The following is a 21,854-nucleotide window of genomic DNA, read 5'->3' on the forward strand; positions in this document are numbered from 1 at the left end:
TCGTAGGACAAAATAATGAGACGGAACGAGTAACTTACATCATTGTGCCACATAGTAGTATATCCTTTCTCAACTTTATGATCGAAGATCTCTTTTTGGATTATCCATTATCACTTTGCGTCAAGACATAACTTGAGACACATTTTGGTATTGTTTGAAATCATTGAAGTTACTGATAGAAATATCGATTCCTCTAGAAATATAACCCACTAAACTGGAATCTAGTTTCAATAAGCGGTGTCAATTTGGCATTGATTAGAGAAGACTGATTAACTGCTGATTGAAAATGTAAGATATGGTCCGCAAAAAGACTCTCTCGAAACACATGGAATCAGATTGGCTTTTAGCTCATGTTTATAAGTAATCTTACACAAAACTGAAAGAGTAATCAAACTTATCACTGTCCAGTTGTCTCGCGTCTTTTATTTATACAGCGCCACAAATTTCTGTTCGAAATGAGCGAACAATTGGTGCATGTGTTCCAGAAGTACAGGCCATAACCATATTTAGCTGTCCAGATCATTGCGGTTTTTTTTTTCAATTTGCATCTTCCAAAACTGTCTTCTAAATTGCATCTTGATTAATCATAAAGATGCCAGTAAACTAGGGGTTAACTCATATACAAACTGTACCACTCAGTGCGGTATTTTGCTCCAACCCTCTCTGAAAAACCCGCGTATGGGATCTTCATTTATCGAAGCGAAAGTGTCACTGAGCAAACGTCGCACAGAACCACTAGAAACCTGCTGCAGCCGTGAAATGCCAAAGGAAAGCAATTTCCTCCTAGAGTTTTAACTTTAAAATCATTCGCAGAAATTATACTTTGTATTTTAAAAGCCAAAAAAAACTCGACAGGTAAAGGGGCCGAATTCATTGAAAATAAACTAATTTGTTGTTGCAGCTGTTTGGTTACCAGAACTTTAAACGTTATTGGTGCAATTTACTAAAAATAATAATGAAGATAAATCAAGAGTTGACAAGTGTAAAGTAATTTTAAAATTTGTTGCAAATTTAAAAATTAAGTAAAATATTACTAATGGCCAAAAACATAACATATATGACATAAACATCTATTACAGTAGAATCTCGAAATTTGTGTATTCTGTAAATTTATCTGCAAAACCATTTACAAAAACAAGCAGTCTTCTAAATATGTCAAGAGAAATTTTACATACAAAGTGTCTGCTACCTCCATTTACACACTTAGTTGAAAGTGACAACTACGGTTGACGCTGTAAGAGGTTTCCATTACTTGAAAGATGCAGCGACCCTTCAATTGCAAACAATGGACTACGTGGAATTATCAACCCATTTGCTCTAATTTCCATATGAAATAAATCAGTGGCAAATGTTATCTTTCACTGACTACACGCAAGATTATCATTCATCTTGTGCTATGTGCCGAATGTCGGTCAGTTTCACCTTCATTTCTGCGGACTAAATCCAAAACCTCTTCAAGAATACAGGCGATTACTTGAGCTCAATCATTATACTATATTTTCGCAAATCTCAGGTGAGAACAATTTTAGATGTAAAATACTCCTAAAATGTTTTTCATTTTGTCCTGACAATTGTGTTCCAGATAAATCAGTGTATGTAACTTGGATCATTTAGCTCAGAACTAACTTTTTTGATGAGTTGAACTAAATGAGTTGAATTTACTCAGGAGCGTTCCTGGCGCACAAAAAAACTCTCAGCACAAAAAGTCGCAGATGATATAAGAATATCACATATTTTTGATTAGCTGTGTAATCTTTCTTAGAAAGATCTTTTTGGATTTTCTCTCGTATATTATTTACATAGTGCCACGAAGCTTTGGAGAAATTACAAATATTGGCGAATAAGTTAAATTAGGGACAGGTGATTACTTTTTAATTGTCAAAAACATTGCGTCTTTAAAAAAAGACACAAATCCCATCTTCAAAAAATGTCTTTTAAATGGAGAAAAAAGCCTTAGATAGCAATAAAAGTATTTAAAAACATGCCAGCAGAGTGGCAGTTAACTCTGCTGGCATGCATGTTGGAATTCCAGTCAAGGAAACTCGTTCTGGGGCTTCAGGGACATGCATCCAAATAACAGGGTCTAGAAAAGCTGATAAAACCAATGGCCAAACTGTGACATATACTTCTATGACGGTAGAATTTCAAAATTTGCGCTATTTGTAAATATTACCGCAAATAACTTTCACACAAACAAGCAATTTTTAAACTCGTGGATACGCGAAGCGTAGAAACGTGTTTGTTGCGGGGACTTCGATATGCAAATGTGTCACTCACCCACTCACTCAGGTGTAGACACTGTTCGTAATTGGTCAGCCCGAACGAGAGCGCCCGACTCCGACGCCATGTTGGAGTAGCAACCGAGCTCGACGCCATATTGGAATAGTAACCGTGCAGTCAGTGCGAGCCTACTACTCAATGCGTGCATCGTGCCAGCCCGAATATTGATGATTTTGTAGCTTTTACACGACCATTAATATTAGGTGTTTCGCTAAATTGAAGAGGAGTTGACTTCGAATGTTCGAATTAGTACTATGGCCAACTTAAAGGCTGAATTTCAGGAGCATTTGAGTCTTCCAGGCGTTCAAAATGACCAGGAGATGTGCATTTGTTTGCTGGCAAGTGACCTGAAAATGATTAAATCTCATGCTGATGTGGTAAGCTTTGATGAGCATGTGTCTTATTCCTCGACCTTAATGAACTTACATGAGCGAAACGAACAACTTTTAATGAACGAAACAGCTATTGAAAACAGGACAAACCTCGGCACCATTGTATGACATTGTAATTTCATTTTTATAATTTAGTAACATAGCCCACTACAGCACACGGCCAACTGTATCGAAGCTACAAAGTTTCTCCGACACTATATCAAATTGATTTTGAGAATCACCAATCACAGAAGACAGAAACTTTCACAGTCACCAACGCTCCTGTCATTCAAAACTCAAATCAAACGGTCTCCAATGTTGACCTCAACTGCAAGTTTTCTGAGCGTATTTTTGAACTTAAGGCAACGTCATAATAATGACATGACGCCTTGAATTGCGTTTCATAGTTATTATTTAAGAAATAGAAAACATGTACCGCGCATATCTCTATCGAGTTATTGAAACACGAGAGGAAGTTTCGGAGAACGAGAAATGCTGTGGCAACACAAACCGACAGGCGAGTGTTTCCACAGCCACCAAACACTAATGGTTGATAAGTGTGCGACAGCTCAGCCAGTCGGATGGCGGCATAAGTATACTTGCAGAAAAATACTCATACGTGCTATAACCTTGTACATTATAGGATTAAAGGCACAGAGCGACTTCAAAACTGAAGATTCTTTGTTCCTTAAGCGACAGAGGCGGCGGGTAATTTTACGGCCACTTCAGGTCTCCAAAAGAGATTCATTCTTCATACCATAGCAACATGCACCTAAACAACACCAAAGCAACCATCAGCTCTTCCAACGCAACACTTTATTGCCAGTACGCACCTGACCTAACGTGGGACTCAAATACCTCCACTTTTCCATGGATTATAGCCGTTTTCATACTCATTGCTTCACCCCCTACCATTCTTTTGAACGCGATGGTGATCGTAGCCATAAAGCAAAAGAAAGAGCTACAAAGGCCCTCAAGAATTATGTTATCAAGCCTGGCTGTTACAGATCTTCTAATTGGTGCTATAGTAATGCCGTTATCTGTCACTGTTAATTTCTTAGTAGCGCGTCAAGTTTCGTTTGATCATACATGCATGTTACTCTTGGTGAATCCTAACTTAATGCTGTTTGCCTTCCTGGCTACCTTAAATCACTTGACGATTATTGCTTGGGAGAGGTACGTTGCGATACAAAAATGGATGGACTACAAGTTTACCATCACAAATGGCCGCCTCAAAAAACTGGCGATAGCCGCCTGGCTCTCAGCTCTCCTCGCAGCGCTTCCAATCTTTATAACCATCGTAACCGGTAGGGATCGTAAAATTGTGATAGGCTTGTTTATGATGTGGACTTGTGTGGTAGTAACCCTTTTGATACTCATAACATATTTTTATCTTAAGGTATATCTCGGAATGCGCCAACATAAAATAGACCAAATCCGCAAAGCTGGAGTCGCCGTTCTCGTGAATGTGAAGCTTGAATCCAAAGTTGCCAAGACGACTGGCTTGCTAACTGCTGTAGCAATATTCTCCTTTATCCTATTTCCTCTTTGTGCCATTTTGCGAAGCGCTGTTCCAGGCTTGCCTGGATATCTCGCTTACCGGCTCACAGAGGCAGTGACGCAGTTGAACTCTCTATTTAATCCTCTGCTTTATTGTTATAGAGACAGCCATTTCAGGAATGCTATTCGCGAGCTTTTACACATAAAGAAGCCTCAAACAATCCAGCCAACAGTTCCTGCCGTTCCATTTCCCAGGCAAAGGGATCTGTTTGGGTCGGCAGAGCTGGACAACGTGGAAAAACCTTCTCCGCGTGTAGCACTATCGGGATCCTGCAATCTCCCGCTGGTTTTAGACTCTGCTAATAGAACACCAAGTGAAGCCATATTGAAGAAGTCGTCGTCTGCTCCCCAGTTGATAAATGCAGCAGCTCCTTAGTTGAATGGCTTAAAGTTGCAACAACCAATTTTTATCGTGGCAACCACTGCAGCAATCCATGCTGATAGTGGCAAGCAAAATAAAGCGAGAAAACAATCCTCAAAGTGTGGAAGATGCTAAGAAGCCTGTTGTTGCACCACATCTAATTAGGAATATTAGTCAAGATCGAAATCCAGAAACGATATAAGTATTTCCAACGTGAAATTTGCTAATCTCGAGCATTTCGAAGCGGAAAGACCCAAGGCCCAAAAGAAAGACCCAGAACAGAGTTATTGGTCCCAGTTAAAGCATCGACGGTCCAGACAAAAGGTGCGAATGGCAGTAGCAGGTCATAGAACATGAAAAAACGCATACTACCTAATGCAAAGATTTTACTTAATTTGTGATTCAAGACCCAAATTGATCATTACCCGGATCACATGTAGCCAGTGGCTCATTGATCCGTCTAAAACGCATGATGCTGGCGTAATGCTGTCGATTAACAGCTTGGGGTTGTTTTTAATTCCCCTTTCGACTCCAGTTCTTGGACTGTGTGCATTTGCCCAGCTGGACTTGACCACGAATTGTTAAGGCCAATACCGAGAACCGACACTTATAGGAGGAACTGGAGGGTTAGCCAGCATTAAGTCCAGTTTAAACATCGAGTTTTACATGCGCCGAGCCTGATATTAAGTATAATAGAACGGCACAAATTCGACTTGGACTCAGAACTACCTATTAATCGAGCGCGAGGTCTTCATGAGCAAAATCTCAAACCGAGACCTCGGCGAGGCAAGGCCGAGGCAAGGCAAGGCAAGACCTTGGCAAGGCAAGGCCGAGGGTTGAGATTTTCCCATAAAGTTCGGACATTCGACGTTAATAACTTGTTTATTGTATGGCTTTTTGCTTTGCTTTTACGGTCCCATAACTGAATCGTGGGCATTACGGGAGAATAATGCCTTAGAATTTGCCAATCAGAGCTCGTTTTATATCGGCTACAAACACAAGACATACAATAATCATACATAATACTGCAGATACATAATATAAATTATATTCTACCTCAAAATTTTTAGGTGAATCTGAAAATTAAGTTTGACGCCATTAGGTTCCACGTCAGAATCAACTTAATCATTTGAGTCGCCTCACATGGGAAACACGGTGGCCACATTGGGCCCGTTTCTCGAAGGTCCCGAAAAGTTTTCGCACCCGGAAAGCCATAGCAAAATCTCAAACCTTATGATCACTGAGCTGTTTTAGTCACATATTCTTAATATGAACAGAAGTTCTCTTCATACAGGTAGTTTCAGGGGTATACACCTCTCCGTTTTTAGATACAAATGAACTAAAAATGGCTTTACGGGCCCGAAAAGTTTCCGGGGCTTTCGAGAAACGGGCCCATGGTAAGTGCTCTCGACTCCGGATCGAGCGGTCCGGGGTCGATCCAAAGCTACTTTCACAAGGTTATGACGAGATTCATTGTCAGAAAAAAAAAGGACGAACGCATGAAAAACTGAACAACCACCAATATTGCCGCCATGTTTTGCACATGTTTAAACAGACATAGTTGTGGCAGATAGGAGTCCCGGGGCTTGGGAATTGTCTTCTTTTTCGTGCATGGGTGCAGGGAATAGGCCGCCGAGTAAGAAAAAAAAATGTCCAATCCCTGGGGACATGTCCAGGGGTGGGGGTGGTAGCAAGTGGACGCATAAAGCATGAATATAAGGCTAATATATTATACACTTTTAATGATAAATAACTGATCCCTTTTTTCCCTTGATGTTTCCCGAGACGAAGTGTAAATTAAGAAACATTTTCTAATGTGCTTTAAATTTGCTGAAAAACATGTAAGGCCCTTTTCCATTTAGCCTGCAGGAGAGACAGATTTGCCCCGCTAACCTGTTTCTTCTGCAAGCTATTTCCGCGCTTTGAAAATTCTGCTTTGAATTTTCGGAAATTTCCACTGACGAATGGAGCGGCACTTTTCCAAATTTCCGGAAAAGAACACAACCGAAGTACACCGAGATTTTCGGAAATTTCTCTCCGTTGCATTTAACTTTTCTCCCAGAATTTTCGGAATTTTCGGTTGAATAGTTCTCTTTTCGGAAATTCAACAATTTCCGGATTTCCTGGAACTTTTCCCCGGAAATTTCCGAACCATTTGTCCCCGTTTCGAAAATTTCGGAATCTTTGGTCGAATGGAAAGCGCCCTTTCTCAGGAAATTTCCATACCATTTGTCCATGTTTTGAAATTGTCGGAATTTTTAGGTGACTGGAAAGCGCCCTGGGTTTCTTAACTCATTCACCTTACCATAGTCTCCTCCGCAACCGTTTTTTTTGGATGTCACGCAACTCTCCCCTTTCCGTGACATCCCAAAAAACGGACTACCTTACCAGGGAGAGGAGTGTTCTGGTTGGCTGATAGCATCATGAATAGTTTATTAATCAAACAATGCAAGACTATTAATTAAACTGCTCATCTCGTTTTATTTGACAGAACATTTAAATAAAATAGCATTTCATGCCAAGAAATTTAAAATACTGAGCAAACTAACTCCCTCTCGCGGCAGTAACTAATTGGTCACGCAAGTCCTGTACCCAACTGTGAAGCATTGCGTGACATTGGGTACAAAAGTTACGTGACCGCCGAAATAACTGCTGTGAAGGAATCCAACTCTTTGCGAAACAAATTTTGTAAAAAGTTACGGTAAATTCGTTCAAATGCGTACAAACTATACAACGTGGTAAAGGATTTTCCTGTTGCCGTTATTTTCCTTTGGGTTTTCCGTTGCCTAACAGCCGTTTCGTTCTTTGGAGTTTCTGTAGGTTGTCGTAAACGTTTTCGCTCCGAGGATCCAGTTTTAGCGCCTTCTTATAGTATTTTGAAGCTTGGTCGTGTTTACCCCATCTATGATATAGCACCCCTGTTAAAAAAAAAAAAGAAGAAAAAGAAAAAAACAAACAAACAAACAAACAGAACAATTCAGACATTTAGAAGTAATGTATCAAGCACGAGAGACACTGTCTCATCGGGATATCTAAACTCCGAGAAGAGAGTTCAAAATACGACGCGCAGCGGAGTATTTTTTATGGGATTCGGGGTGTTTGGATAGCCGATGAAACACTGTCTCGAGTGTTTGATATATCTTCTCAATCGAGAGAAAAACTAAGGAGTAAACGGAGAAGTAAAATCGTCAAAATCGATGAGTCTGAGAAGTAAATTTTCACGCTTTGCCTAAGCCCTAATATACAATTGTAACCGAGGTTAAGGACTGTGTTCTTACCCAGATTTCCATGAATTTCTGCAGAGTTAGGGTTTAATTCCAACGCAATTAAGAAATGATTTTCAGCTTCCTGCAAAACACAAAGAATTTTTTAAATTCAAAGGTGGTTATTCTTGTGCGATAGATCAATCAAATGGTAAAAGTGAAGCCCCTTCCACTAACTCCGTAAAAGAAACTAACAGAAGGAAACTTCGTGAGATATAATGTATATATAAATTCCATCAAAACCTGCGCACCTGGAATTCTTCCTTCTGTCCAAGCATGTTACCGAGGTTGAAGTAGAGTAAGGATTCATCCGGGATGTACTTCTTGGCTGCCATGAGCACAGCAATTGCTTCATCTCTGTCACCTAGTAGTAAAAATAAAGACGATCAAGGACTTCGCACTTTGTCAATAAAAGAACAAACAAGAAAAAACAACAGAAAACAAAATTTGTTCAGACCTACGAGAGCAACTCGCATTAAGAAACTTTTAGCAGTTTCGTATTTTCGAGAGGGGCGTGTCCCTCAGCAAATGATGTTCACAATTGTAAAATGCTAATTTGAAACGTTTTGTCAAAACCCAAACCAAACATGGTTGCTCAAGCAACTGTCCTTAGGCTTCCCTTCAGTTACATCTTTTCCGGTGCCTCTTTTCCCGCACGAAAGGGCTTGCCACCAGCCTCGTTCCCATGATCTCTGTTATTCTCGGGCAAGAAGACAGACCCTGGGAACGAGGTGGGCTTGTCACCTCCACAGCGTCACCGTTCCCGCCAAAATTGTCACTCATCGGTAACGTCTCAAATTTTCAAACAAGTCTTGCAAATTTTCGCTTCAGACTCTTACAAACTTCCAGATCAGGAAAACCGAAGATGGCGTTGAGTTTTTCCATTTAACCGCTGTAAATATTTTCTTGCGCTTGCATTTCCTGCGCTTTGCGCGGGTGAAATTTTCCCGCGCTTGTCACTAATTACATATTTTCTCGCGCTCAGCGTCGCCAACATGTTTTGCAGCACTTTGCCATGGATTACATATTTGCGCTTCGATTCTACCATCGTTTTTGTTTCTGTAACAGCCAGCTTCGTAAAAGCCTTGAGAAAAATTCTTCTTAAACGCGTACCTGACTTTTCAAGAAGCAGCGCATGATTCATCCACGCTCCCACGTGATCGTTCTTTAAATTGACAGCTGCTTTAAACGCTGCAATGGCTTCTTTGTGTCTCCGTTGGTCAATGTACTGAAAGGAAAGTCGTTAACATGACTTGAGTGTCCTGTTTATTGTTTTTATTAGTGAGCGAGGTCAACGAGTTCTTACCAGATTTCCAAGGTTGAAGAAAGCGTCTGGGTATACTCGTCTGTGTTGTATGGCGTTGATGTAGCATTTTTCCGCTTCCTAACAAAAAAATGATCAGTGAGGACAAAGTGCGTTGCCAAAATCGGTTGTTTTAAGTAATCGGTCACACTAAGAGCCATACTAAGTCGCACAGAACGCTGCGATAACTGACGCTTGCAGTTACAACATGTCACGTCGGGGGCAGATTGGCTGCGCTGAAATAAGTCACACTAGGATCTACATCTACAATACAATGCGATAGGAGTTACTATGGCCACTGTACAGGAGCTATAATGCACCACGCTAGGAACTACTGGAGGAGCTAGGAGCAGCAATTAGTCACTCTAGGAGAATTGGAAACACGACAAGTCATGGCAAAAGTTCACGCTAAGAGGTACAATAATAAGTCACGCTAGGAACTTTAAGTCAAGTCAGGAACAATAAAAGTCACAGCAGCAGCTACGATAAGTCTTCTTTAATATAATAGGTCACGGTAGCGAATACCATAAAGGTCACGCAAAAGCTTACTGCATGATCACGTCATTACAATCAGTTGATTTGTTTTTCTACTCACGTCACTTTTATGGAGTGCAGCCTTGACAGTTCCTAAGTTCATCCAGCCAGCGGCAAATGTATTACTGTTCACAAAACATCATCAGTTAAAATATTAACGATATAACAGTCACAATGATCCAAATGACGTTATCCTTTTAAAAGAAAGAAAGAAAACCTAAGCTCTTTCACTTTAGCCTCGCTAAAATCATGTAAAGAAACTACAGACTACAAGGCCAGTCAGAAAATTTTAAGCGTTTGTAAAACCTGTCGGCCTTCACCCAGGTCATCGCGGTCTTTCTGTTTCGTGGAGGTAACCGAGACGAACGGTCAGGTGACCAGAAACAGAGTATGGAGTCCTAGGAACTTAGCAATAATTAGCATACCTTATTTCCACGGCTCTTTCTAAAAGTACCTCTGCTTCTTTATATCTTCCATTGTCCTATCAATTGAACAAACAACTTATGTCTACTGATTGACTTCAACTACAACACAACGCAGTCGTGGAAAAAAAAACAATTCTCGTAAATGTACACCAGACGGACTTATCCGACGGACTTCTTCCAATTAGAAACACACACACATCTTCATATAAGTACAGGAACAATTCACGATGGATTTTGTCCAATCAGAAATATCACGTGCGCAAAGAAAGTTCTCGAGAAAGAAGCAACTGCGTTATCGCAGACAAACAGACGGACAGACAGAGAGGCAGACAGGCAGAAAGACAGGCAGACAGACAGACTGTCGGACAGACAGACAGACAGATAGACAGACAGACTGTCGGACAGACGGAGACAGACAGATAGACAAACAGAATTATTTTTAAATATGGCGGCCAAAGGGTTGCACACGCTTCCCCTTCTCCTCGAAGGCCAAAAGGCAATGAAAATAATATACTATTGATCCCAGACTTCTGTTGAAATGGCTTTCTTTCAGGCCACTGCACGCACCGTTGGTTTCATTTACGGACTCAAACAAAAGTGATCACGTGATGACGAATTTCATGATCGTGTGATGAGTGAATCTCTGCCGTCGGGGAAGTGCTTCACAGTTTGCTTGCAAGTTTGTTGAGTTTCGCACTTTCTAGCAAGATACGATCCAAGATGTGTTACAGAGAAGAGGTCGACAGAGGGAAAATCCATCGCATGGATAAGAGTTTTCCTCGAACTTGGTACTTTTGAGAAATTTGCAACAGCCGTGCTGCAAACTTTGGCCATCCGCGCCGAGAGATATTTGTCATCATGTGATCGCTTTCTTTGAATCCGCTGCTGAAACCAACGGTGCGTGAAACGGCATAAAAAAAGCCATTTTAACAGACGTCTAGGATCAGTAGCAGTTAGAGCGGTTTTCATTTGAGTGTCGAAAAGGAACTGGTTTCACATCAACTACGCAACACGATTGGCTTTAAAAACTCGCGCCATTTTTTCATCCAATCAGAAGTAAAACCAAAACCAATCGTGACTCGTTCGCCCGCGTTTTCCCGGGTTTTGCGTCAGCTACATGTAATTACTTCGAGTTTTGATTGGTTCACTGCATTGTCTGCGTCCTTTGTGATTGGATAGAGTGATTCCTTTGGTTTTGGTTTTACGACACTCAAATGAAAACCGTTCTATGAAATAAGATTCAAACTCTACCTTTATGAGGTTTCCAAGATTATTCAAAGCTTGGTCATATGTTGGATTTAACCTGCTCAATACAGAAGAAAAACAAAGAAACACATTAAGAATAGACAAACATTCTAAAAAACTAGTAGTCTAAGACATGGTCGGGTCTGAAAAGCCAGGTTGAAGCCATGACCGGAGTCGTTGTTCAAGACACTTTACTCGACTCATGGTATCTCTCTCCACCGATATATTATAAATTGCTACCAGCGAATTGTTACCTGGGACAAATGGGGTGATATTCCGCGATAGCCGTACTGGTATTCAGTGTCTGTGCAAACAATTTTCATGCTACAAAAACTGGACGTAGACTCCAAACTAATCCATAGGATCCAAATAAATGAACGTATATTATATTGCTATACTTAACACATGTGTACCTGATTGCTTCTCTATAAAATTTCTCGGCAACTTCTACTTGTCCCTTTTCACCTCGTACTTTACCAATGTTGTAATGAACCTGTTAAAGTGAAAGCAATTGCAATTATAACTGATTTGTGTATTGTTCCACCTGTTCTATTTACAAACTCGCGCTTGAACATTAATTCTCTTCATTTATATTGTGAGAAAACAGCCCAGCTGTAGCTTATACATCATTATCTGCGGCACAGTTACCACAATTAGCAACCTGCTTCCTTCGAAAAAAGCCGACCCTCCAAACTTAGAGCAAAACTTCCTTACCATGGCGAACGCCATCATACGAGTTCATCAAAACCCACAATCAAATTTCTTCGTTACTATCATTACCTAGTACCTACGTAGACGCAACAAACCTTTGAGTCATTAACAGCGGATCTATAACGTAATTTGTATCAAAGGTTAGATGTTCCCGTTACCTTAGCATTGAGCGGACAAACGAACATCCCGGAAGTGAATAGAGTGTCTTCATCTATCCATTCAGATGATCTCTAAAGAAAAAACAAACATATGTAAAATATTAGTTTTAGTTCACTTTAAACGAAAGTCGTCTGTGAAAAAGAAGGGAGCAGGTTGACAGTTTTGATGAACTGTTAAAAATGTTTCTCGTTTAGGATCTTGTGTATTTAAGGCATCTGTGGGCCGAGTATCGGCCAACTCTAGCCGGTGCTGGGACGTAACGTAAACGAGGGCAATTCGAATAGAGAAAATAATTTAATATTTGAATAGAGAAAATAGAACTCAGTAACAACTGAGCCGACCAAGTGACGGTAGAATATAGGCCACGTGTCGTTTAAGTATCGGCCGCTTGTCGACCGAGTATCGGCTGACATGCGTGTCGGTCGAAAGGCAACCGATGCACTCGACATGTACGCCGAGTTTCGGTTGACATATTGACTGACTACCTGCCGACATGTCGACCGATAGTGTCGGCAAGGTCCGTCATTTCTCGTTTCTTACCTGTATTGTTCGAGCCATGTACAAAGCTATAAGCAAACCGATACCGAATCCTAATACCTAAAGGAACAGAAAAAAACACATTGGCATTTCAGAAAGTTACCAGTTACATTAACTCTTACATTTAACAGATTAGTAAAAATTAGCGATAAGAACGAACGACGGATCGGAGTCGCCATGGCGGGGAGAGCTACTTTTGCGGCCCATTAATCTCAGCAAAAGACGAACTTGCAAAATAGAAGGAAACTTTTGGCCAATAAGAATATCGCTCACCTTCTTTCCCAAGCGCTTTTTGCTCAGTAAAATAAACCCGAGTACAGTGATGATACAAGACCCAATACTGGAGAGATACAGCACTCTTTCTGCCACAACAAAACCAACAGTGAAGAAGATATTCGATGCTGGAAGGAACGGAACAACAACTAAGGCGAGGCCCATGGTCAAGATCCTAAAACAAAACAAAAAATGTAAGCAAGTTATCGTGAAGAATTGTGCTTCAGGGAGACGGACTAATAGCGTTTTTATTGAAGCCCTAAAATGGCTGGACGAGCTACAGTTATGCCAAAGTGGTAGTGCATACTGCGAGCAGTCTCCTTTCCTCGAAAATCCGCGGGGAAGAACGCAAAACAAGTAACCGCGCGAGCGTGATTGTGAGCGTGACGCGCGAGCGGCGATGACGCGGGCTTCTCTTTTCGCTCGTCTACGCGCTACGACGCTCGCGGCATCACCGCTCGCCGCTCACACGTCACGCTCACAGTCACGCTCGCGTCATCGCCGCTCGTGCGTCACGCTCACAATCACGCTCGCGCGGTTACTTGTTTTGCGTTCTTCCCCGCGGATTTTCGAGGAAAAGAGACTGCTCGCAGTATGCACTACCACTTTGGCAGGCACACAGCCACTACTAACGGAAAGATTACAGATAAATTCCAAGGGAAATGATATGCAGGTTTTTAATAGCTTTAGCAGGCATACAGGAATGCTAAAAGGACCAGAAGCCTTGGATGAGTTTAGGCTAGTAATTTCATTCTGTATCTCCACTGCAGAAACAGGGAAAAGCATAAAGCTGTTTGCCTGCGAGGACCCAAGAAAGTCTAGGGGATCGATATCAACTTGAGGAATCTCTTCTGCTAACTTTCTGCCAATTTCTGAAAAATATTTATTAAAAGCTGAAGAAATAGCCTTGGAATCAGTAATTACATTATTGCCAACAACAATTTTAGAGGGAGAGTTGAATCCGTTTGGCTTTCATTTTTGTGTGTGCACATTTATTTTTTTCTTTTTCGTTCTCTGTATGTGTGTCTTTGTCTGTGTGTGTGAATGAAATCGTGTCCTGTTTTTTTTTTTTTTCATATATTCTGTAACTTTATTGCAATATTTTTTCCGCTTGACCCAGCCACTTAGCTCGATTAGCCTTAGCTATTTCTACGTGGCTGTGCTCTGTTTTTCATTGTTATTTTTTCACATTGCATGTATTTATTTTTACTGTAAAATTTTTCTGGGCACGAAATAAAGATTGTTGTTGTTGTTGTTGTTGTCTTTCCCACGGTTTTCGAGGAAACGAGAGGCAGCTCGCAGTCTAAAGCATAAGCCGGCAAACCCAGAGGTAGTCAGATGTTGATAATTAGCGCCTTTTGCTAAACATTTTCCTAACAAAAGGTGCTAATTATCAACAGCCTACTACATCTGCGTATGTCGGCTTCTCCTTATGTTTCAGTGGTTATGCGCTAGTGAAAATCAGCCTTTAAACGGCTGGTTTAAGAAAAGGCGCGAACAAAACGAATCGTGGCTCACTCACACACGTTTTCCCGCGTTCGCGTCAGCTACAGGTATCTTATCTTTGAGTTATGATTGGTTCATTGGATTGTTTATGTCCTTTGCGATTGGTCAAAGTGATTACGTTGGTTTCAGTTTAACGACACTCAAATGAAGACGCTCTAAACCCAGATTTACTTATAGACTAAAATAGTGAGCAACCTTTCTGGCAACAATAAACCTCAAAATGATCACAATTAAACCATACCGTTTTATTTGTAAACTTTTTCCGCACACGCAGTAAGCGAGAAGTGCGAGCAAGACTGTCCACACACCAGCAACACAGAGCATGCGCAGGTCAAAGAACGATTTGATTAACGGCACGCATCCCATGGACCAATCAAAACAAAGCCACTGTGGAACGATTAGAAGCCAGGCATTGATGGCGTATAGGTAGTTATAGTTGATGACCTTTGAAGAGAAGCAAATACAACTTACACAAAGTTAACTCATCAGTGTGTTAATATTGGTGAGGGGCATGTTTAAAACAAGGAATGGCGAAATGACGAATGGCACTGTGGTTTACCTAAACAGCGCTCAGGTTAGCTTAAATATCAGTGCCTCGACAGTGGTTAGCACTCAATAATTGTAAGGGTTAACCCTTTCAGACACCTGTATCCCACATTGATTCTTACTCGTAGTGTCATTTCGTCAGTTCACCATTTCATGTTTTAAACACGCTCTTGGTGGAGAGCTTTCTTTCTTGCAAGTTTCTGGACCCACCTGCAGGCGTGGTCCCGATAAACTCTGATAATCTTGCAAAAAGAGAAATGAGAGAAGAGGCCAACATTCCCCAATACGGACCGAACAAGCTGGTTAAACAGAGTATGTATAGTGATGGCTCTTTGAAAACTCTGCTGGTAAATTTAATCCCAGCGACCATTCTCGGTAAACACACACGACAAAGGTAAGAATTTACTTTCGTTTTTCAGGTCGCTTTCATGAACGTTCAACTGATGCTGTCCACCAAAAGTTAAGGAATGTGTATTTTTACTAAAAGATAGGGGCGTTCATTCGTTTAATGTTTTGAATAACCAATTCACTAAAATTAATTGGTGAGCAGCCCAACTTGACGGTAATGCAAAATTTGGACCGTTGAGGGAACCAATCAGACTTCTCATTTGCTTCTGAGCAATAGTTTCAGGTGGTACTGTTTAAATACTGTACAGGCTGATTTTAAGTTCTGTCTGACCACACAATTTATGAGCTACCGCATAAACACAGTGCGTTCAGGTGGGGCGGTTTGTTTTTCAAAGGTTAGGTATTTTCTGAGAATTTGGCCTCTGCTGCGATTGATAGGGTAAAATGAAACAGTTTTTGACGCTTGTTTATGTGAGCTGAGCACCGCTTACCCTCATAATAAGAGACTTCTCAAACGATGCAGGATTATCGACTACTTGAAATACTGGAGTTGAGGAGCCCATGACATGCCAACGACCAAACAGAAGAACAATGCCAGTGATAAACAGAACTACTTGCCGACGAATGAGAGGCTTTATCCACAGAGGTGGCTCTTCTTTCTGCTGCAACAACACAAAGCATATAACTGATATGATTTCAAAAATAACTCACAATAATTATTTTTCCAGTAGGACAGCTCATAAGGTTGCCATTTGTCCTGACCTCACACGAGTACTACTGCTACTCTAGAACAGGACGGTACACGTCCCATAATGGAATGATATTGTGTTTATCCAGTACCGACTAAAACGATATACGAATACTATCAAGTTAGTGTCATTTTCTCTACTCTAGCGTTACATTTAGTATAGAAAAACCTATGTAATTTATTATATACAGCCGTTTTTTTAGCTATCATAATTTTTGTAAACAACTTCAATCAATAAAAATTAATAAAATAGAAAAAATATTAATAATAATAAAAAATAATGGAATGATAAGGCTTATGATATTAGTTGCTTACTGATTACTATAATTATTTTCCAGGTACGCAAGGCATGCAGAGAGCTATGTAACCGTTTTCCTTTTCACGTGATGCTAGTGAGTTACTGTTTAGAATAATAGGCAAGCAAAATTGGCCTTTTTCGGCGATATGGCGACCAATTTGAATTCTATTGTTTCAAATAGCTATTATGGGATGCTCAGGGGGCAAATACATGGGCACAGAGAGCTATGTAGTTGTTCTCTTTTTCTCACATTGCAAGCCTAAAGTATTAGTCAGTTGCTGGTAAGAATTAAAGGCAAGCAATGCGTGTAGAGAGCTTTATAGCTGTAGCCCTTTTCACACATTACAGGCCTGTGATGCTAGTCAGTTACTGATTATAGAATCATAGGCAAGCAATGCATGCAGAGAGTTATGTAGCTGAAGCTCTTTTCACACATTGCAGACCTATGATTCTAGCCAGTTACTGGTCAGAATTATAGGCAAGCAATGCGTGCAGAGGAATATGCAGACTTATGATACTAGCTGCTTACTGATTATAGAATCACAGGTAAGCAATGAATACAGAGAGTTATGTAGCTGAAGCCCTTTTCACACATTGCTGACCTATGATGCTAGTTGCTTACTGATTATAGAATCATAAGTAAGCAATGTGTGCAGAGAGTTATGTAGCTGAAGCCCTTTTCACACATGGCAGACCTATGATACTAGCTGCTTACTGATTACAGAATCATAAGTAAGCAATGCATGCAGAGAGTTATGTAGCTGATGCCGTTTTTACACATTGCAGTTCTATGATACTAGTTGCTTACTGATTATAGAACCATAGGTAAGCAATGCATGCAGAGAGTTATGCACCTGAAGCCCTTTTCACACATTACAGTCCTATGATACTAGCTGCTTATGGATTATAGAATCAAAGGTAAGCAATGCGTGCAGAGAGTTATGTAGCTGAAGCCCTTTTCACACATTGCAAGCCTACTGAGACTGAGTAAACATTGCATTAGGCACATTAGCTCCTGGCCACTGATTTTTACATGCAATTGATGTGAGTACATCTGGAGCAACATACTTTTAAACCTCCATTCTTGCTCTCTTTTGTAAAGATTTTTCTTAAAAACAACAGTGGATCAATTTCACAGACTACTATGACATCATACACACAACAGATTCCCTGCAAGGTAGAAGGAGAGAGTCACTGGATTGAACAACTGCTCAAGGTACTCTAGTCTAATACTTATGATATTACTACACTTAAATACAATTTTATTCTCAGATTTGCTCAACTAAAAATAAATTTAAAAAGAAGTAAAATCTTGGTTAATGAGAGAAACCCTTCATTCTACTTTGGCAAGATATTTGTTTATAAATGTATGCTATGGCTGTGACAAAACAAATTCCAAATCTAACCTATTCTGTTACCCCCAACCACAAGAGGTATGGTAGACTGACAAGATACAACAAGTTAATCAATTGATACTAAAATTTGTTCTAGAGTTAAGGTTAACTGTAACATGATACCCCTGATAATTATGCCAATGTTTTAGGTAACAAAATTTTGTACATGTAATTATAATTATGTTTTGGCTTAAATACATAATGAGGACTATGTTGTAGATCACTACCACCAAATACCTATGACCATTTGCATTAGTTTATTCAAGATGCCGAATGCCAGGTTTTCAGACCATACACTAAGCTAATCAATATCAGTAGAGAATGAACATTTACCAGAACAGTTATCCCTTGTTCCTTACAAAGCATCGCTATACAGCAAAGTACCATGCTTAATATGAGAGGTTTCCATGGCAACTTAACAGGAGGTCCACCCTCATCATAATCTAAACATAGCACAAAACAAAATAATTATTCTGACTCATAAGAAATTTTCATGCCAAAAATTTTCATGCCAAAAATTTTCATGCCAAAAATTTTCATGCCAAAAATTTTCATGCAGGCTTTTGCATTGTCTTACAGAGGTACATTTACATGAGCTGATGAATGAAAAACTGAAAACCTTACTGTTATAGAGCTAGAGACCTCACCGAATTCTCATTTGAAACTGGAATCTCTAAGTTACATGAGTCTATAACAAACACCGCTATTAATTTACACCTGCCCATGTTTATCCCAGTTTTATTCAGCAGCAGCAGTTAAGACTGAAATTGACCATAGCCAAAACAAATAAGCTTTAAGGAAAACACTAAATTCAAAATGCACTCTGTGAAATTCTGCTTGCAAGGAATCAATGAAACTAGAAAGTATTTATTAACACCATACTGGTAAGAAAAATCCCATTCCATTAATTTTCAACACACATTTACATGATACATACAAAGTTCTATAAGACAAACTATGTGTAGTTTAAACGTCCTTGACCTGGTGTACAGAACAGTAAGTAATGTAATGGCTGTTCTTGAAGCTAAAAGTAAGCACAACTAAACTTACAGGTAGGCGCAGTGGCCAAGGGTTAGTGCGTCCGACTCCAGACAGAGCAGCCCAGGTTCGAGCCCTTGCCAGGGACATTATGTTGTGTTCTTGGGCAAGACACTTCACTCTCACAGTGCCTCTCTCTGCCCAGGTGTATAAATAGATACTGGCGAACTTAATGCTGGGGGTAACCCTGTGATGGACTAGCATTCCATCCAAGGGGGAGTAGAAATATTCCTAGTCAAATCATGCTGCAGAAACTGGGATTATAAAGCTCTGGCCTGATGGGCCACTTGGCTCATAAGCAGACTTTATCTACAGTTTATTAAACTTAACATAGCTAATAAAGTAGAAGAAATACTCACCAATATCACAGCATCTTACATAACACATAAATGAGAGAATAAAAAAGAGTGCACCCAAAAGATCGGCTCTACCAACCAAACCTGAAACCTAAGAAGACAATTAAAATAGGATATGAAGTATAATAGTTGTGCTGGGCAAGGACACAAAGTGTCAGTGCCCATGCTAATCTCAAAATTACCTTATTTTGTAAAGTATTCTCCAAGAAGAACTTCAGGCCTTTACCTAACAATTAATCAGGGGAAATTTGGAGGTGTCACTTGTAGTTTGCTAAGTCATGTGATTTCATATTTCTATGGCAACCTTGTGACAGAAATCTGGTGGGGTTTTTTCCATTTCCACTGTTCAGTGGTTTCATTTTGATCATTTTGATTATTTTGTTGACTGGTGGTTGGCTCATTGTTTCAGGTTAGTACGTGTCCTTTGATGAGTATAGGCAATCGTATAAATGTGATTAGTATAGGTAATTGTGTAAATGTGATTCCAATTAACAATTTACACTCTGAGTGACATTTGAAAGTTCTCTCAAAATTGCAAGCCTACAGCCTTAAGGCAAATGCAATTTGAAAGAATTTTCAAATTGCTTGTGAGTTTTCATTTATGATTACTCATTTACATGTATTATCTGACTAAAAAAGTTAAAACAAACACGTGTTAATTTGCACTGCAGTTCAAACTAAAAATTAATGATATAAAATAATTATTATTGGCCTGCCCTCAGTCAATCACAATGAAGTAATTTACACAGTCATACAATAATAATTGTGTGAACAATATTTGGAAGCCACAAAGTGTTCTCTTGCATTCAATAACATTAGCAAGTATATGTTGGAGGATATTAGCAAAGAATAGACCTTTCCGGCATTCCATTTCAGTACGTACAAACAATAGCACCAGAGTGAGGTTTGGGTGGACATTTTCATACATTTGCTGTACTTATGTCCACCCTGACCTTGACTCCGTGCCATTGTTCACTGGAATGCAGGGAAGGTCTATTTTCTTTTCACTTTTGTCAGATCTAGATAAATAAATTGGAGAGGGGGAGGGTAGGAGAGGGGGGGGGGGGCATAGTCATGTTTTATAACAAATAAAAACAGTGATTTCATTATTTGCACAACTAATTGCCTCATGGCCACACAGTCATAGCTCATGAAAATGTTTGATTTTAATTTTGTGAGAAATTGTTACTGAATATGATTAAATCAACCACAAGAAGGCTAATAGCCATGAAAAAAAAATTATGTGTTTGTGTTGAAAAACATTTTACAGCTCATAAAAAAAAACCCAAGCCACCCTCATGTTTGGAATTTAAATATCTGGGGATTGGGTGCAAACTATCAATATTGACAAGCTACTGATATTCACCAAAGAGATTTTATGAAAAAGTAACTGCACAAAATAATAATTTACTAGAATAATAAATTAAGTTGGAGTTCACATTGAAATTAGTCTGGTTGAAAAGACTAGTGTACTTGAAAAACGTCAACTTTAAATGAAAGAAAGTACTGTAATGAACCAACTTTGAAACTATGAAAAATTTAAACGTTGGGTAGTCAAATTCAGTAAACCTGCCAGCAAAATACTCGACACCGGAGAAAATAGCATAAATAAGTCATCAGCTGTCAAAATTACCAAACTTTCCCACGCCAAGGTCAAGGAAATAAAATTAACCGTTAAAAGAATTCAAGAAATATTTATACTTACGCTTTCTGTGTGAATTGGATGAGTTGCAAACAGAACGGCGCAAACAAAACTCGCCTTGGGCGCGGGAAATTGAGTTCTTGTTGGTGCGGTATCATAATAAAATGTGATTTTATTTCTGCCACCGACAAGGATAGAAAAAAGTTTCAGACACAGAATTGACACCGCAGCGTGAAGCATGACATTGAGAAGATGAAATCCCCAGGGTTTAAGTCCTCCTGCCAACCAATAATTGAATCGAAATGTCAATATTGTGAGAGGTCGATAGCTCTTGTGGCTTGTATTTGAACTGACGTTCGTACCCCAGAAGTCATGAAGAAATAATTTTCCAAGCGGGATGTCGGGATTCAAGTCCTTGTTACCCACAATTGCTTCGGAATCATCGAAGACAAAACCACCCTTGCATGAATTAAAATAACATAGTACAGAGACACAGGAAACAACGACAGATGCGACTGTAAACGAAAAGTTAGGAACGGGCAAATCACTGTCGATTTCATCGCCGTCCGTGGCAAAGTCCAAAGAATTTGAAATCTCGCGTTCCTCTCCAACCGAATCTTTTGCAGATTTCCGTCGCAGCTTGTTGCCATTTCCCCTGTACCTGGATGCCATGAAACAGGTCTGTTATTGAGCTAATTTGAGGCAATTTTTTAACCTAATTTCCAGCGGGTGTAACGCACCATTTTTCAAACAAAGCGCGTGTTTACCCGCACATGTCTGGCGGGTTCTTACTTTCTCGGGAGGTGTAAGTAAGCAGACTAGCCAAAATGCGGCAAGAAAACTCTGCCAAGTGTAAAACTGTTTTGCACTTATTGCTTGTACTTCAAAATAAGCTTAAGATTATTTAAATGTAATTAAACGGGAAAGAAAATCTTTTCTCTTTTTGACAATCTGGA

General features: G+C 39.9%; 2 protein-coding genes across 3 annotated transcripts; one reads left to right on the top strand and one right to left on the bottom strand.

The window, feature by feature from the left end:
- The first annotated feature begins 3,361 nt into the window (after positions 1-3,361).
- On the top strand, positions 3,362-4,587 carry LOC110049202 (trace amine-associated receptor 5-like). The gene has a single exon (XM_020754982.2). The coding sequence runs from the start codon at positions 3,418-3,420 to the stop codon at positions 4,585-4,587; it is 1,170 nt and encodes a 389-aa protein (XP_020610641.2). The 5' UTR covers positions 3,362-3,417.
- Positions 4,588-7,033: 2,446 nt separating this feature from the next.
- On the bottom strand, positions 7,034-21,760 carry LOC110049214 (protein O-mannosyl-transferase TMTC4-like). Of its 2 annotated transcripts, none has more exons than XM_020754997.2 (18): positions 20,962-21,760; positions 19,260-19,347; positions 18,196-18,305; positions 17,537-17,638; positions 15,914-16,081; positions 14,770-14,972; positions 13,023-13,197; positions 12,753-12,809; positions 12,212-12,283; positions 11,756-11,835; positions 11,349-11,400; positions 10,098-10,153; positions 9,734-9,797; positions 9,142-9,219; positions 8,949-9,063; positions 8,087-8,199; positions 7,851-7,920; positions 7,034-7,490 (listed from the first exon to the last, which is right to left on the bottom strand). In XM_020754997.2, the coding sequence occupies exons 1-18, from the start codon at positions 21,568-21,570 to the stop codon at positions 7,333-7,335; spliced, it is 2,370 nt and encodes a 789-aa protein (XP_020610656.2). In that variant the 5' UTR covers positions 21,571-21,760; the 3' UTR covers positions 7,034-7,332. The 2 variants fall into 2 exon arrangements, with proteins under 2 accessions (XP_020610656.2, XP_089149790.1); XM_089293664.1 differs by having other exon boundaries at positions 15,914-16,084.
- Between the last annotated feature and the right edge of the window lie 94 nt (positions 21,761-21,854).

Source organism: Orbicella faveolata, unplaced genomic scaffold (assembly GCF_042242905.1).
Source record: "Orbicella faveolata isolate gen_17 unplaced genomic scaffold, um_ofav_v1 contig_25, whole genome shotgun sequence".
Taxonomy (NCBI): domain Eukaryota; kingdom Metazoa; phylum Cnidaria; class Anthozoa; order Scleractinia; family Merulinidae; genus Orbicella; species Orbicella faveolata.